General features: G+C 38.9%; 1 protein-coding gene, 1 long non-coding RNA gene and 1 pseudogene across 2 annotated transcripts; 1 reads left to right on the top strand and 2 right to left on the bottom strand.

Moving 5' to 3' along the window:
- Positions 1 to 4,039: 4,039 nt before the first annotated feature.
- LOC148567917 (uncharacterized) lies at positions 4,040 to 5,806 on the bottom strand (annotated as a pseudogene).
- Positions 5,807 to 6,832: 1,026 nt separating this feature from the next.
- LOC148567916 (uncharacterized) lies at positions 6,833 to 7,273 on the top strand. Its single transcript, XR_015880789.1, has 3 exons — positions 6,833 to 6,924; positions 7,012 to 7,073; positions 7,160 to 7,273. It is a non-coding gene; the product is annotated as an uncharacterized LOC148567916 (long non-coding RNA).
- A 3,787-nt stretch (positions 7,274 to 11,060) lies between these two features.
- On the bottom strand, positions 11,061 to 15,778 carry LOC107639358 (protein decapping 5). Its single transcript, XM_016342830.3, has 8 exons — positions 15,349 to 15,778; positions 14,221 to 14,321; positions 13,724 to 13,795; positions 12,633 to 13,649; positions 12,382 to 12,465; positions 11,865 to 12,062; positions 11,661 to 11,771; positions 11,061 to 11,589 (listed from the first exon to the last, which is right to left on the bottom strand). The coding sequence occupies exons 1-8, from the start codon at positions 15,497 to 15,499 to the stop codon at positions 11,437 to 11,439; spliced, it is 1,887 nt and encodes a 628-aa protein (XP_016198316.1). The 5' UTR covers positions 15,500 to 15,778; the 3' UTR covers positions 11,061 to 11,436.
- Between the last annotated feature and the right edge of the window lie 1,734 nt (positions 15,779 to 17,512).

Here is a 17,512-nt window from a genome sequence, read left to right as displayed (position 1 = left end):
ATAAAACTGAAAACTAGGAAACGACAGAATAGTTAACTAGTTTATCTAAATGCTTGAAGCTAGCATTATGCAGAGAGTGAGAATGTGTTTTATGATGGGATTTTGGTGGAACACCAAACTTGGAATCCTTCATTCTCCCTTAGATTGTTTTGGTGTGCAACACCAAACTTAGCTTCTTGCAATATAGATAAAACTAATTAACCTTTTTATTGAAATAGATATGAAAAGAAAACTACCTCAGGTTGGGTTGCCTCCCAACAAGCGCTCTTTTATTGTCACTAGCTTGACATTCTTCATTCTGTGCTCATGGAAGTTGAGGCTTCTGTTGCCTTAGGTTTCCTTCTCTTGCTATGGGCTTCCTTCTCTCTGTTTCTCTTTCCATAGCCTTCTTACTTTCCTCCATGACTCCCTTCTCTTTCAATCCAGCATCCTTTTCATGGCTCTTTGGGTTCAGAGTCCCCTTCTTCTCACCCAATTCAGCAAGGTTTTGAACCAGTTGTTCTATCTACCTTTCAAGTCTTCTGAGTGAAGCCTCTTGGTTCTTGCTTATCATCTCTTGATGTTTCTTTATTTCTTCCTGCTCTATTGCCATCATTTCTTGAATTTTTATGGACCTCTCCATCAGCATTTCTAGAATATAGATTCTTTGAAAGGTTGGAAGTGGTTGTGGCTGTGTCAATTATGGTGGTCGATGAAGGTCATTTTGGGCGAATGGTGAGGTAGGACGGGGTTGGAAGTGTGTGTGATTGTTGTTATGGGGGTGTGTTTTAAGTTGATTTTTGAAGCTGGGATTGTTGCAGTTGAAGTCCCTTGGTCTTTGGTTTTGGTTCTCAACCCCCTTCCCATTAGAATGAGTTCTCCAAGGTGGATTGTACACATCATTCTGAGGCCTGTGTTGGAGCACGCTAGAGTGATTGCTTGGAGATTGTAGTTGCTCATGGTTAATGACCCCAAAACTGTGTTCAGCTTGATTACACCCATATGAGCTTTGAGTCAGGTTGTATGTATGTACTACAGCATGTCTCAACTCAATGATCTTTCTGGCCATCATGTCTAGTTGCTGTAGAGTCTACTGATGCATCTGCTTGTTTTGACTTATGACTGCACGAGCACCTTCAATTTCTTTCTCTTGTGTGAATGGATGCACTTCTGCCTCTGGCTTAACAACTCTCTGTGATGGGTTCAACTTGACTAGGAGTTCACTCATCAGTTCTTCCCATCCGATAATGCTTCCTTGTGGAAAAGCTTCAAACCATTGGGCAACATCATTCATGGCTATGGATAGTTGCTTCGAACTATGGGTTACATTATCATCCAAGGTGGGGATATTGCTCTCATGATTGCTAGAATTTGTTGAGTTCCCCTCCATGATCTGCACAGTCACAAACAATTCAAGTGATGATTGAATATTTTCAAGCTCAGAATGTGATTCAGAAGGTTAGCTGGCACAAAGTATCAAATAGTTGATGGACTTGGGAAATTAGTGGCAGAAATTGCTTCTCTCGTGTAAGCAAGAGCATTGCATAGAGCCAGAAATTTCGAGGAAAACTTCACTTTGTTGCTAAAGCGAAGTTTCAGTTATCTCAGGCAAAAATTCAAACAGTTAGTGTGTTAGTCAAAAATTAGAGAAACAGAAAACAAAAATGCTAGATCTAGATCTCCACTTCACTTAATCATTGTCAATCTAATCAATCCCCGGCAACGGCGCCAAAAACTTGATGGGATATTTTCGCGGAAAAAACGAATTTCTCCAAAACACCCAGATCTAACCGGCAAGTGCACCGGGTCGCATCAAGTAATAATAACTCACGTGAGTGAGGTCGATCCCACAGGGATTGAAGGATTGAGCAATTTTAGCTTAGTGGTTGATTTAGTCAAGCGAATCAAGATTTGGTTGAGAGATTTGTGATTTGCAGAATTTAGATTGCATGGAAAGTAAAGAGAATGGGTAAATTGCATGAAATTAAAGAGAACTGGAATTTAAAGTGCTGAATCTTAAAGAGCAAGAAATTAAATGGCAGAAACTTAGAACGCAAGAAATGTAAATTGCAGAATCTTAAAGTGCAAGAAATGTAGATGGCTTGAATTATAAAGGGAATTGGGAATTGGATTTGCAGAAATTAAACAAGAAAAAGTAAAATTGCAACAAGCAGAGAAGTAAAGGATGAATGGAATTGAACCGGATCTTAAAGCAGGAATGTAAATGAGCTTGAAAGCAGTAAACAGGGAATGAGAAATGGGAAATCCGGATCTCAGGACCCAAGAGACTAGATAACCAAGTCTAGATCTCAATGCCTTCCTAGATCCAACAAGAACAATTGCAAAGAAATTGTAAATTGCAAAGAAAGTAGATGAAAAGCAATTAACCGAAACTGAAATTCAATTAAGCAGAAAATTAAACAAGATCCCAAGGTGAGATTGAAATAGAAGTTCTTCAATTCTCCACCCAAGATCCAAGACAATTGTAATTGAAATTGAAAGCAAGAAAACTAAGAGGAAGGGAATTCAATTCTCCTTCCCCAAGACTTAGAAATTTAAAATTCACTCAACACCAAAACTCTCCGAAAACTCTCTCTGAAAACTCAAAGGAAAAGCTCTCCTAAAAACTTAAATCCTCTGCTATTTATAAACTTTCTTCAAATGGTCTTCAAACCTTCAATTGGGCCTTTGCTCTTGATGGAATTGGGTTGATAGAGGCCTTGGTTGATTGCTCTTGGAGTTTGGAGAAGAACCGAATTGAACCGGGTTGGAATCATGAAAGCTTGAGTAAAAGTTGGAGTAAAAGTTAGAGGCTAACTTTTGCTCTAACTTTTCACATCAGCCACCCTTCTTTTGCTGATACCAACGTTGGGGCAAAAGTTAGGGGTCAAACTTTTGCTCCAACGTTGGCTTCCCCTTGCATACTCATGGCGCCAACGTTAGCCAAAAAGTTAGAGGCTAACGTTGGCGCAAACTTTTGCTCTCCAGGGTGTGTTTTTCATGCGCCAACGTTAGCCAAAAAGTTAGGGGCTAACGTTGGCGCAAACTTTTGCTCACCAGGGTGTTGATTTGTGATCCCAAAAGTTAGCCAAAAAGTTTGAGGCTAACTTTTGCTCCAGCTTTTTGCTTCCTGGTTCATTTTCAATTAATCCAAAAGTTTGAGCTAAAGTTTGAGGCAAACTTTTGCTCAAACTTTTTGTCCTCTCTTCCTCCTAGCCATTCCTTCTTGCTTCAACCTTTCTCCAAGCTTTCTTCACCTATCATTAATCAACCAAACACATCAAAGCTATGCTCAAAATCATGAGATATTCATTCTTTCATAATATGTGATAATTATAGCATAAAACCTCATGAAATAGCATGAATTCATACATGGTTGATTAAATCAAAGGAAGCATGAAAATCTACCCAATTGGCTTGCTTATGGCTCAAGAAAGTGCATAATTTAATTGAAAACAAAAGAAAAAGGCTAGTGAAACTAAGCTAAGATGACTTGTCATCAGTGTGAACGCGAACAAGTCTCTACTTTGTTTCAGGAGTTGGGAAAGATCCTCTTTAAGGTCATACGGGAGGTTCCTGTTGATGAAGGTGTATTCGTCTTTTGTTTTTCCTATTTGTAGTTTTTCCATGTCGCCTTCCGGTTTTGGCTAGGTTGGCCATATTGTCGGGCGTCCAGGTCGGCTAGGAATATCCCAGCCGCATCGTGAGATTTCTTCCGTAAAGCTAGGCTGGTGTTGTCACATTCTGCTGCGACTACCCGGTCTCCATGGATAGTACCGATGGATCCGTCTTCCGTTGTGAACTTCATAAGGAGGTATTTGGTAAAGATGACGGCGGAGAATTCATTGATTGTTTTTCTTCTAAGAATGACGTTGTAGGCCGTGGAGTCTTTTAGGACCACGAATTCGGATATAATTGTCTTCCTTTTGGTACCCGTCCCTATGGTGAGGGGGAGGGTGATGGAGCCGTCCGGTTTGAGGAAGTTGTCTTCGAGTCCCGTGACGCCGTTGCGGTGTGTTTGGAGATTGTCGTTGTGGAGCCCGAGCTTGTCGAAGGCTCCTCAGAAGAGGATGTTGGAGTCTGCACCGGTGTCCACCAGTATTCTACGTACTAGTCCTGTTCCGATTCTTGCCGAGATGATGAAAGGTGCATCTTCGGCCGAGGTGCCGTGCTGGCAGTCCTCGGGTAGGAAAGTTACCGTGTTGTCAGCAGTGGTGGTTGGGGTTTGATTTCTGACGGCTAGGACCTTGATGTCTTTTTTTAGTGTTGATTTTGACTTGCCCGATACGTCTTTGCCTGTGATAATGTTTACTATTATGGTTGGGTCGTCCTCTGGGCTTTCCTTCGGGGGTTGTTTTTGTGTTCTCGGGTTGCGTCCTTCTCTTTCTGTCGACCTGTCTCTTTCTGCGCATTTTGGTTCTCTGATGATTTTGGCGAATTCTGAGAGCTTGTCGTCTCTTATGGCTTGTTCAAGGGCGTCTTTAAGGTCGAAACAGTCTTGTGTCCTATGCCCGTAACATCGGTGGTAGTCACAATAAAGGGTTTTATTGCCGCCTGTTCTTTCTTTGAGTTGTTGGGCTTTTGGGATGATAGCTCGATCTGCTATTTGGTGGTATATCTCAGTAATTGGGGCTGTCAGGGGTGTGTAATTAGAGAATTTGCCAATTCTGGGTGGTCAGTTTGTGTTTGTTGGTTTGGGATGGTCCCTCTGATTTTCTCTGGGTGGTGGGTTATGCCGGGGTGCCGAGTTACCGTGTTGGGTGTTGCTGTGTTGCTGTTTGTTGGCAGCGACGACCTGGCTGACCTCCTCGTCGTTTATGTAATCTCTGACGACGTTCTGGATCTCGTGCATGGTCCATACTGGTTTGGTGGTAAGGTGCTTGCAGGAGTCTTCGTTCATGAGTCCGTTTGTAAGGCAGTGACTTGCGACCGAGTCTGTGAGCCCGTCGACTGTCAGGAACTTGTCGTTGAATCGGTCGAGATATTTTCTCGTGGACTCGTCATGTTTCTGTGTGACCCCCAATAGGCTGATGGGGTGTTTGGCCTTGGTGATTCTGGTGGTGAATTGGGCCATGAACCTCCGTGATATGTCGTGGAAGCCGGTTATGGATCCGTTGGGGAGGGCATTGAACCATTTAGTTGCTGGCCCGGCTAGGGTTACTGGGAAGGCTCTGCATCGGACGGCGTCGGTGGCGCCTTCTAGGTTCATTCTGGCTTCGAAGGCCGTTAAGTGCTCCTGGGGATCTTTGGTTCCGTCGTACTTCATGTTCGTGGGTTTGTCAAATCCTTTGGGGAGCTTTGCTTTCAAAATTCACTCTGTGAAGGGGGTGGCTCCCATTATCACGTGGTCGTTTCTCGTGTGTTTGGTTTCTCGGTATCATCGGTCGTTGTCCGCGTAAACGGGGTCGCGGGAGACGCTGCGGTCGTATCTTTTGCTGTGTTGCCGTTCTGGTGATCTGTTGTGTCTTAGGTCACGCAAGGTGCTTCTATCATGTCTCTTGGCGTGTCGCCGTTCTGGCGATCTACCGTGGCGAGATCTGGATCTGGAGGTCGCGTGACTTCCGTTTTCGGTGTTGTGCTTTTCTTTGGTGGCAACCCGACCTTCGAGTTCCTGTACTCGGTGGCAGAGTTCTTGGATTATTTGGGCTGACCTATCTTCTGGATTCTCGGGATGTCGAGTTTTTGTGATGCCGGGACCATTTTCTTTGTTATGGACGGCGCTTGCTATCCTTCCATGGAGTATGGCTTCTTGATGTTCGGGAGTGGGGTTTCGTGTTCTAGAGTTGTCTTGGTGGCTGATAGAATGCTCTTCAAGTCCGTCCGCCATTCCGACTCAACCTGTGCCGGTCCCCACAGGCGCCAATGTACAAGATGTATCTGGTACGGGTTGAGAGATGGATCGGGAACCTGCGGATCAAGGCGGATTCCGGATTGTCTGACTGGAGCAATGGGAGGAGGTACCTGCAAAGACACTCCTACGCTCAAGTCAGAATGGATCTGAGAGGTATAAGGTGTGAGGAATGAATGAATACCTGGAGGGACCAGAGTCCTTTATTTATAGGTGGTGAATATCTTATCTTATTTTGTTTGGCTAAGATAAGAGAGACATTTGAATTCGAAAGTTGGTTAGAAACTTTAATGGGCCTTCTAGGTTGGTCAGAGCGGTTTGGACCCGGGTGACCGGAGTCCGAGATCGTTGCGGGTGTGGGATCCGTGGACTGGATTCGTAACAGTTATCCTATGACACTAAACCCTAAACCTAACAAAGTTCACTTTCCTCTCAGTTGAGTGTATCTTCACATTCTAAGTGTAAGAACCCAATTTTCTGCACGGCAATTTTCGAATATTTTCTAGTGGCGCAATTTTGAGTATTTTCAATACCATTGTGATGAATTATTCTATGGATTGATCTTTACCACAAGTTTAATCAATTATCTTGATTAATCACCACATCTTTAATTTAATCAAAGAAAAACATAGATACATTATCTAGAAAATTAATACATAATCACACTTCTTAATCACTCTTTCTCTCTCCTCTAACTTAACCAGTCTCTCTCTCTAGTTAACCACACTTAACTACATTCTCTCTTCTCTAATTGTGCTAGTCAAGTTCCCTCCAAGAGTTAGCCAAGCAATCAGATTCTTTTGTGAGCAATTAATAATGGTGAACATACAACTAAACAAGTGTAACATTGGTGGCAACATAACATCCTTTCATCCCACCTTAAGAAGGGAATAGCAAGATAGGAAGAGATCACCGAGAGTAGTGAGTAACTGAGAACCAAGAGTGAGAGGAAGACAAGAGCAGCTTCTCTATATCTCATCACTATCATTCTTGAGTTTAGTAAGTAAAGCAAAGAGAGTGAAGAGCCAGCCATCCCTGAAGCTAGGAGGAGGAAGAACTAGCTTCACCAAACCCTTGTTTCATGAAAAATCAGCTAGGTAAGTAGAAACACCATCACTTGCTTCTCTTCATCCATTTGGTTCAAAGCCTTCTTCCTATACCTTATTTTGCTTCTTTGTTTCTAGCTTAATCAACCACTCAAAACCCTTCAAGATCATCTAATGTAGCCACACATTCAAGCTAGAGGGTGAGAATTTTATTCTTGAATTGTGATCATGATTTTGGCCCTCATGGCCTTGTGATGTAAAATTTGTTTTCTTGATGATGTACTAGGATTCCTTGCCAAGAGAAAGCTAAGGACAGAATCTTAAGAAATATTGGATACCAAGAAAGTACGGGTTAGGCTAGATATAATCCTTTTGTGTGTGATTATATTGCTGGTATCTTTTGATGATAAATGTGTATGCATGATGATTATGATGATGATGTTTGCTATTTTATTGTGCAGAAAATTGATGTATATATGTACTTGTATGAATATGCGATATGAGACTAATGAGAATAATAAGATCTGAGCTCTTGGGGCTGTGATACATAGATAAACAAGTTTAAGTAACTAAAAGAGGATAAAATCAGGAGTTAATCAGGGTTAGAAGTCTAGGAAAGTAAAAATGACCATGAAGAGTCCAAATTAGATGCTGCAGAATTTGTTGTAGCAGTTGCAATAACTTCCTTGAATTTCCGCTCTCAATCTAGACATCCAAAAATAATGAAACTAGGTTTTTATGAAACCTTGAGAAGTCTATTTCATTTCCTTAAAATTTCATAAATTTTTGAAGTTGTAGAGTAGAAGATGTGACTTTTTAGATTTTGTTGTTCACTGCTAAAAAATAAAATTTTCATATTTTATATTAGTAACTTCAACTCTGCTTATCTCTTAATTAAAATAATTTTTGAGTTACTTCCAAAGGAAAATAAAAGATTGGGATGTCTATATTTATGAGTTTAATTTTCAGAGCAATTCAATTTTTAGAGTGAAAGTTATGTCACTAGAAAAGTGATAAGCTCATTATTTGGTCTAGACAGTATTAGACTGAGTTAGGCAGTTACACCAGTAACTTGGTAAAATTACTGGTATCAATATAGAAATTCAATTGGTATGCAACTAATTTTAGGTGAAATTTTAGAGTATCTAGTTTGTACCCTAAAATTCTCATAATTATTGGAGTTTTGGACTAAAAGTTATGAATTTTGGAAAATTAACACTTTCTACATTAAAAACAGGGTTTTCTGTTTTAAACCAGTAACTTCCCATGTGCATAACTACCACTTTTGAATGTGTTTTTGGGTTCAATCAGTGGCCAATGAAAGCTTAGGATGACTAGTATGTCCAGTTAAAATTTGAGATGATTAGAATTTTAGAGAAAAAGTTATACCATTTTCAAGAAGCTGTGTCCGTAGACAGTTAAACCAGTGTACACACACAGGACATGCAGTGATTTTACGAAATTTCTGCTATCACATTTTATTTGTGTTTGTGTTATTAATTTAAGTAAAGACTTTTATGTAGAATTGAACATTTGATGATTATGTTGTTTATGGGACAATTGTGTTGTTTGTAGGATAATTGTATTGTTTATATTGAATTTTTAATTTGCATGTTCATTAAGTTATATAATAATATTGTATATTTGTGAAAACCCATGAGTAGGGTCAGATATCCATGCGTTGACTGCGAGTAGGGTTAGGGTTGGATTGTTCTCAACCTGTGGATAGGATAGGATTGAGTTTTAGTAACAAATTCAACCCGCGGATAGGATTAGGGTTGAGTTTAAACCCTACCGTACCCTATCCATTGCCACTCCTTGTTCATGGTATCAGAATCTTGTTTAAGAATGTCATCTGCAAAATAGAATTTACAGAGATGTTCTTTCTTGTTAACAATTGAAGAGTGCCGAATGACCATCAAGAAAAGTTAATTATGAATAGAACTTTTTGAATTAAAGCAACAAAGAGCTTGAAATGTCTATTTTGATTTTTGAACTAATTCAAAGGAAGGCTACTAAAGTTGCATTTATGATAGCGAAAAAAAAAAACTGCTACATTTGATGTGAATTTAGTGGAGTGCCTATACCGAAATAATGTTATATAGTTGGCTTTTATGAGCAAGGTTCTGAAAATCGAATCGGTCATCGAACTGCTCTAATTACTAGTTTACTGGTTTATTGGTTCAATTGGTTTGCCCGTGGTTCAATCAATAAAATTGTTTTATAATAAAATAATAAATAAAATATAAATAAACACACTAAAATATAATTATAGTCTGATATAAATTTTAAAATATCATCCAAATAAAAAGTACTACATAAACCACAATGTTATAATCTCATTCAAATACAAACTCAAAAGTCAAAGAACAAAAAAAAAAAAACAAATATATAATGCCAACATCTAAGTTTGTCAACAACCAAACATAAACTGCCATGTTTTGTAAATATGGAGCAAAACTACCAAACAACTTCCACCATTCATCTACAAGTTACAATCTCATAATCATATTATTAGTTATCAAATTAAGAAAATGAAAGCATAAAATAAGTGTATAGATACATGGCTGCAATCACACTCCTCTATTATTCATATATGTTTGTGCATGTTTTCTGACACGATTGTAAATAGATTGAGAGGCAAGCAGTGTGAAACTATTTGGGTTCTAAAATGGTATTATATCTCCAGTAAATAAATATTGATGCTGAATTATGTTAAAACTCAGTTCAACTTTTACTTTAGTCCTTAGCTCCTTATTCCTTATCCTTTGATTAGAGTTATAGTTTTAGGAGTAATCAAGGAATATTTAAATTGATATCATATATACTTGGTTCATGATCAACATTTGAATTGTAGAACTAATTCAATTTATATGACTACGAATAAGAATGGCATGGGACTTGTCAATCTGTGTCAGAGTAGACACTAATCCAATAACAATTGTATGTAACAATATAATCCAATAACAATATTATAGACTTACAGCAATCCGCAGCAACCCATTAATCTCAACATAGATAATTAGACTCCAATACACAATAAAAAAAATTAACAACAGCAAGGTTGGAATCAAGAATATCAAAATTAAATCATAGATTAACTACCAAACTAAAACCATAATTACAGTGACACAATAAAAAAATTAACAGCAGCAAAGTTGGAATCAAGAATATTAGAATCAAATCATAGATTAACTGATTAACTAACAAGCTAAAACCACAATTATAGTTACAAAAATAAAAATTCCTTCGAGAGAAGGGCTGCGATGGAACAGAGCTGACTCCGCTAAAGGTCTGGAGCGCGGTGGAACAGAGCTGGCGTGATGGGACAGTGGCTGCATAATAGAGGCACGAGGCGCGGCAGGACAGTGGCTTCGAAGTTCAATCGGTGGCGAAGATGACGGTAGTGGGGAAGGCTGCTTTCAGAAGTTGCGACGGCAGCGGTAACAGGACGGTGACTGGACGGAAGTGAGGGAGGAGCTTGAGATGAGAAGAAAGCAGAGTGAGTGAGTAAGTGAGTGAGGTCGTGAGGGTGCTGCAATTTGATTAGAGTTTCTTTGAAGTGCAAAACTGCGCCGTATAGAGAAATTCTTAAAAACCGACCAGGTCTCAGTTCGGTTCGACCGACCAATTTTCAGTTGATTCGACGATTCAACAGCAGTTTTTAAATCTAGTGATTATAGTTTCTAACCGAACTGCAAATCTTATCGGTTCACGGTTTGACCGAATAGTTCAAACCAATTTTCAAAACCTTGTTTTCTCAGTGACTCTGCTTCTTAAGAGCCCAATATAGTTTCAGTTTATCTTCATCTTTTTTTACCCTTTTTGGATCTATGTACACCAAAAAAAAACACAAAAAGCACTCTTGTTTGAAAGTTGTGGAGTTGAGGGCGGCGGACCCACAAAGAAAATCTTTAATGGAGTTTCCAATTGCCAAGGTGGGATTCTTATCATCATTGTCGCAAAAAGCACAAGAAATCCATAAAACACAACATAGGGGCATGTTTTCAGGTTGAGTAGCTTTTTACTTTTTTCACTTAATTTGTGCTTAACCAAAAGGGATTATCGAAATGTAGAATGAATATGCTTCCAAAGAGCCCATTGGGAAATGTAATCAAAGGAATGTAATATCAGTGCCTGAGATTAACCAAAAACAAATCAGCTGGCTTCTACAATGATGGTCCAAATGTTAGAATCTGCCACTTCAATAAAAAAACCTGAAACTTGCATTTACAATGCAAACAATACAGCATAAGACATATCCCTGAAATTGAAAAATCGCTATTGTTTACATGCATAAACAATACATCACAAGACACTAGTCTAAAGTCTAAACTTTTCTTTCTTCCTGATCATGAACTAAAAATAAAATGGGTAGAGACACCTTTCCATCAGGACAGGATCATTTGAGTAGAGAACGTAACAAGAGGGCTAGACAACAAGAAATAACTGTCCTACTTATTATGTGTAGCCTCAAGAAACAGTGCTTCAGTGGGTGGCTTGACTTGGAATATGATCCAAACCACCACCACGACTTAATGAAAAGATGGCTATTGCTGCCACCTATGGACGATTAGGCATGCCGCGTCCCCTTCCTCTTCCAGCATAGCCATAACCATAACCCCTTCCATAATAACCACCGCCTCGAGAGCGTCCACCGCGGCCAGGACCACGGCCTCCCCAGCCACCACGGTGCCTTGAAAAATCACCAAAAGTCTGCAATACAAAGGTAGTATAAAAATTGAACATTGTCCATGAAAATGAGGTCAAACCAAAATATATATTACCTCAGTATCGATCTTGATTTGTTCAGAATATCTAACCCTTCCATTTTGCGAGTCATGATCAAGGGCGTTACATGAAAGCTTGTCGAAGAAATCATCCTTGTTATAAACAGGCTGTGGAAACAATGAAAAAACAGTTATAGGATAACAAATTACATTCTCAACATAATTGACAGCATTCAGTTACACAGTGGTAAGAAAATTTACCTTAACGTCCATTTTTGATGAATCACCATTGTCTTCATCTTGACTATCATCTTCATCACTGGCGTCCTCGCCATCTCTATCTTTCGAATGGGACTTATTGCTTTTACCTAGATGACCCCATACTTCATCCTTTTTGAACTTCTCATTCATTGCCATGAAATCAAAGTCTTCAGTGAATTTTGCAACTGGACGTGAACCCTGTAAAGCATTAACCCAAGTTTACAATACCTAAAATGGGTGTTAAAATCTTCGAAGTTATCTATGTAAAAGCATCAATTTAGTGAGAGGGCAACAACAGGCATAGTTAGTCATCTCATCCAAATTGCTCAACATCCAATCGAATAAAAAAAAATTTCCGACACCACGACAAGTGAAAAGTGTGTAAATTCTAAAGTTAAAAACATAACTACCATATTGCCCCAAAACACTCCTGAAATTAACTTGAAAATTCAAAAATCTGATAACAAGTCAGGTTTTGCATGATGCAATAAAAAGAAAGTGTTGAGTAGAGCATTACCCCTGTCTCCCTTCCTCTTCCACCTCCACTTCCACGTCCCCTGTATCCATATCCATGTTGAGTATGCATAGGAGCTCCCCCAGGCTTAAGAAAGCATGAACAAATATGTCAAGAGCATTTTCCCAGATAAAAAACAAAATGATAATATGCTCAACTATTTTGGTTGCCGCTATTACTGAAACTAAAAACAGAAACCCAATAAAATCTGTGATATCATTTAAGTAATTAACGAGAGAGAAAGAGAAAAGTACCCTGTGATTAGGTCGTGACATTACTGGCAGTGGCAGTATTGGTGGCTGAGTTTCAGCAGAAACTGGCACAGATGTCTCTGGAGGTAATGTTGATGACACGGGAACCACCTCAACATCCTTATGAGGAGTTTGAGAAGGCTGAGATGAAGATACTACAGTTGGTCCAGACTGCAACAGTTGACCTGGTGTTACCAGAGGTGGGGCTGGTGCTTCCATATGGATAGAATTTGATGATCCAACAAGGGCAGGAGTTAGTGGGGATGCATTTTGATATAGCATGCTTGGACCTGAAATTGCATTAGATCTGTTGACTGGTGGTACTACAGCACCTATATCGGGAGCACCATTAGTAAAAGGAGTCAATGATGGTAGGTTAGTGGTGACTGGGACTGCTGGAAGCGAAACAGCAGCAATATTGTTTGGAACTGATACTGTCAAAGCTTCAGGTGCAAGAGTAGCAGAAGGAGCTGGTAGCAAAGTTGATGGCATATTAGATGGAAGTATAGAAGTGGCAGTTACACTAGCAGAAGTAGCATTCAATGGGGGCAAAGTTGATGGGAGATTAGATGGAGATATAGAAGTGGCTGTTACACTGGCAGAACTCGTACCCAATGGGAGCAAAGCTGATGGGAGTTCTGGCAAATTTGAAGGTGCACCTGGCAAAGAAGGACTATAATTGGGAAACTGCATTGGCTGTTGCATAGATGAAGGCATCGATAACCCAGGTGGTGGTCGAAGCAAAGATTGCTGTTGTAACTGAGGTAGCCCATTTGGAGCACCATAATATCCCTGCCAATACATTGGTGGCATAGCAAGCCCACCACCATTTGAATTTGGGGCATTTGGAGAAGCTCCCCATGATCCTATGTTCCCTCCAGGTTGATATAAAGGTAAGGTTCCTTGATAATTTGATCCATGGAGTCCTAGCTGTGTGTTTTGAGAACTAAAATCTGTCAAAGATCCAGTTACAGGAGGTAAATTTGTAGATGTGGTGGTGACTGGGCGAGGATACTGAGACTGCAAGGCAATTTCACATGTTAGTATGTGATTTTAGTTCAACGCATTTTGTATTCAAAAAGCTGCTCATCAACCTGAATAATAGCTGGATCAGCATTTATTGGTGGTGTAGGCTGGACAGGTGGAGAAGATTTAACTTGCAAATCCTGCAAAAAGAATTAACAGATGTTTCAACCAATCTGGTTCATATAAATTATTCAATGTCCTCATGCAATAACATATAGCAGGTGTTGTGTAATAACAACATCAGAATATCCGATAAAATGGCATAAGAAAATCTGAATAAGCTTCTTCCCTAGTTCACTTCAATGTAAGGATACATGATTTGCTGGCAAATACCAGAAATAAACCTCTACAAGTCATCCCATTATTCCAATTACCCATTATTGGGGATGAAGATAAATGCCACAATATTTGCATCAATTACCCATTATTCCAATTATCAAGTCGTCCCAGAGAAAAAAAAAATATCACATAATCACATGCAGTTATTTCCAAAGCAAATTAACACAACAGGCAACACTTCATTAGCTATTCAATAAGGTGCTCGAATTTGATCTATATATGATACCTTGATGTCAGTCCCACGGAATAATATATACTCGTACACCTTGTCACTTGGAGGGATCTGTGGACCATCTTTCTTTCTTCCTTCAGTTCCAAAAGATCGCACTGCACCACAGACAAGCCCGAAGACAAAGTATCAGTTCACCAAAGCTGCTTTTGACAGTGAATAACATATGAAGAAACGTTTGCCATTGAGTAATTAAGTAAACACCAAAGACCTAACAGTAATAATAGAATTCAATGTTGAAACATGACTTGAAAAGGAAATTCAATTTCATGCATTCAAATTCATGACATCAACTACCATGGCCTTCATGTTCTTCATAACCCGTATAACACATTCTAATCAGAAAAACGAACTACTCTCTACTGTTGCCTTTACAATATGATGGGACTTTTCTTACTGACACATAACTATAGACTCACAAGTCACAAGTCACAATCATAATATTAAGTGGGGCGCCAAAGGGAAACCCAAACCAAATGTCCATAAGCCAATTCGTCCTCCACTGAGAACGAGAATCACAGGTAATAAAGAAAGCAACGCAACTTAGAAAATCTAAAGCCCGGACGGATTATCACAAAGCATTCAAATCACTGAAAAAACACTACAATACATTACAGAAAACACAACTTTCAATTTTAAAGAAGCGAAGCCCAAACAAAACAGCAATTTGGAGCAATTGCCTACCTCCAGAACAAATAATCATTGTACCCAGAAGCTTCACTAACCCTGTTCCCATTAATAGTCAGATAAGAAAAACTGTACAATCACACAATAAACAAATAAAAATTCCACGCAACAGCAAGAGAAGCATAACAATTCATAAACCTAAAACCTAGAAAAGCCACCACAAAGCTTCCAAACCAACTAAAAGCAGAATGACAAGAAGCATATACCAAACGAAGCTTTCAGATTCAAACTCATGCTCAATCCACACAAGAAAACGACACCCCTACTTCCAAAACCAATAAAATAAATAAATAAAAATCCAACTCTTCATTGGAACACCCCAAAACAACATAAAACTCATGAATTTCAAAATTATATTCTTTTACCATCATTATCAAGGATCTGAGACACAGAAAACCAAATTCAGCAGAAAATTGAAAGGGTTTTGAGAAGAAGTACCGTTTCTGAGGCCAATACTGGACTCATCGGTGTTGATGTTGTAGAGAACACCTTCGTATCTGATCTCGCTCTTGGAGGTCAAGCTGATCAAGCAGCCAATGTAGGAATCTGCGGCAGAACTCGAGCGAGAAGAGGTAGTGTCGGAAGCCATAGCCTTGGCCTGCGAGGGAGAACAAAAACCATAAACTGAGGTGTGCTGGGTCTGTGACCGAAGAATGAATTAGGGTTCAATCGGTTTTCGCTGGGTTAGTGGAAAATAGTATATTTGGGGGAATAGGAAGAGAAAGCATTACAAAAGAAATTAAATTAAATTAAAGGGTGATTAAGGATGGAAATAGGTTGTCCAAAATCCAAACCCTTAAACAGAGCGTGATTTCGCTCCAGATTAGTCTTTAATTTTTGAGATTAAAAAATTTTATAAAAAAAAAAATTAAATTTATTTGTAAATTACTATATATATATATATATATATATATATGGACACGGGATACTATACGGGACACGTTGACACGCATATATATAAAATATAAAATATTTTTTAGATAAATTATAATGATAATTTGATATTTTATTGATATTAAAATATAAATTAATTTTTTTAATTATTTTTAATGTCTTATTCTAATTATATCAAGTATTTAAAATATTTTTTGTTTTAATAAATAATAATATATACCATATCTAAATTTATTTTAAGAATATATGTTAAGAATAAGACTAGACATGCTGATACGTGATGGTATTTAGGTGTGTCCAAGTGTGTCTGGAGAAGAATTTTTTACTTTTTATTAAGATGCGCGGGAGTGGCGTAAGAATGATGCCTCTAGCACAAACAAGCCCACGCGGACGCATTGCTCACGCGACCGCGTCATTCATGATTTTTGCCACTTCACGCGACCACATCACCCACGCGATCGCGTGACCTGCAAATTCGGCGTAACAGAGCGTTTTGGGCAGAGAGTTGTGCCAGCTTGGGGCAAGAAGTGTGCTAAACGCACAAATTTGGTCACGCGGACGCGTGATTAACGCGTTCGCGTCAGTTACACATATGGCCATCCACGCGGACGCATGCCTGACGCTAACGCGTCATTATGAAGAATGCGCGACGCACGCGATCGCGTCATTGACGCGAACGCGTCGCTTGCGCCGCCCAGTTTTCTTTCTCTCTCTCCCCCAATCCTAATTCTCTCTTATTCTCTTATCCTTTTATTTTTTTCTTTCATTTTAAGATTTGTCTCTTCTATTTTCAGTTCTTCTTTACTTGAGGACAAGCAAACTTTTAAGTTTGGTGTTGACACTTCGCTTATAGGTTTTCTATCTATTCTTATGGCACCAAAGGGAAGCAAATCATCTTCACGGAGGAACACAACCTGAAGAATAAAACGACCACTAGGATAATTAAGGTGGTTGACTTCCTTTCATTTTTATTCCTTCCCTCTTTTCTATATTATGTTCCAGTTTCCTGTTATTTTTCTTTGTTTGTTGCATGATCCTTTATTAGTTAGAATCCTAGGACTAGTTTAGTTTTCATTTAATTGCTTTAATGCTGAAAAAAGATGTTTCATGTACCACTCACTGAATTTGAATCTAAAAATAAAAGAAAAAGAAGTGATGTATTGCATGAGAAATTGAGTTAATTTTAAAAATAGTCGGATTTACTTAAATGTGGTGGTATTTTCTGTGATTCTGAAAGCATGACATGAACAGTGCATAATTTTTGATAGTAAAGTTTATGAATGTTAAAATTGTTGGCTCTTGAAAGAATGATGACAACGAGAAATGTTATTGATAATCTGAAAAATCATAAAATTTATTCTTGAAGCAAGAAAAAGCAGTGAAAAACACAAAGCTTGCGAAAAAATAATAAGAAAAAAATAAAATAAAAAAAAAGCAAGCAGAAAAAGCCAATAACCCTTTAAACTAAAAGGCAAAGGATAAAAAGGATCCAAGGCTTTGAGCATTAATGGATAGGAGGGTCCAAAGAAATAAAATCCTGGCCTAAGCGGCTAAATCAAGCTGTCCCTAACCATGTGCTTGTGGCGTGAAGGTGTCAAGTGAAAAACTTGAGACTGAGCGGTTAAAGTCGTGATCCAAAGCAAAAAGAGTGTGCTTAAGAACTCTGGGCACCTCTAACTGGGGACTCTAGCAAAGCTGAGTCACAATC

The sequence above is a fragment of the Arachis ipaensis genome, chromosome B4 (assembly GCF_059453495.1).
Source record: "Arachis ipaensis isolate K30076 ecotype BB chromosome B4, ASM5945349v1, whole genome shotgun sequence".
Lineage (NCBI taxonomy): Eukaryota > Viridiplantae > Streptophyta > Magnoliopsida > Fabales > Fabaceae > Arachis > Arachis ipaensis.
The sequence above is the reverse complement of the archived record's forward strand: the minus strand, read 5'-3'. Positions and strand labels throughout refer to the sequence as shown.

Coding starts and splice junctions, on each gene's coding strand:
- LOC107639358 (XM_016342830.3), bottom strand. CDS start 15,499: ATGGCTTCCGACACTACCTCTTCTCGCTCGAGTTCTGCCGCAGATTCC. Junction 12,466..12,632: donor TGTCACGACCTAATCACAGG/GTACTTTTCTCT, acceptor TGCTTTCTTAAG/CCTGGGGGAGCTCCTATGCA. Junction 11,772..11,864: donor CATCAAAAATGGACGTTAAG/GTAAATTTTCTT, acceptor TTGTTTCCACAG/CCTGTTTATAACAAGGATGA.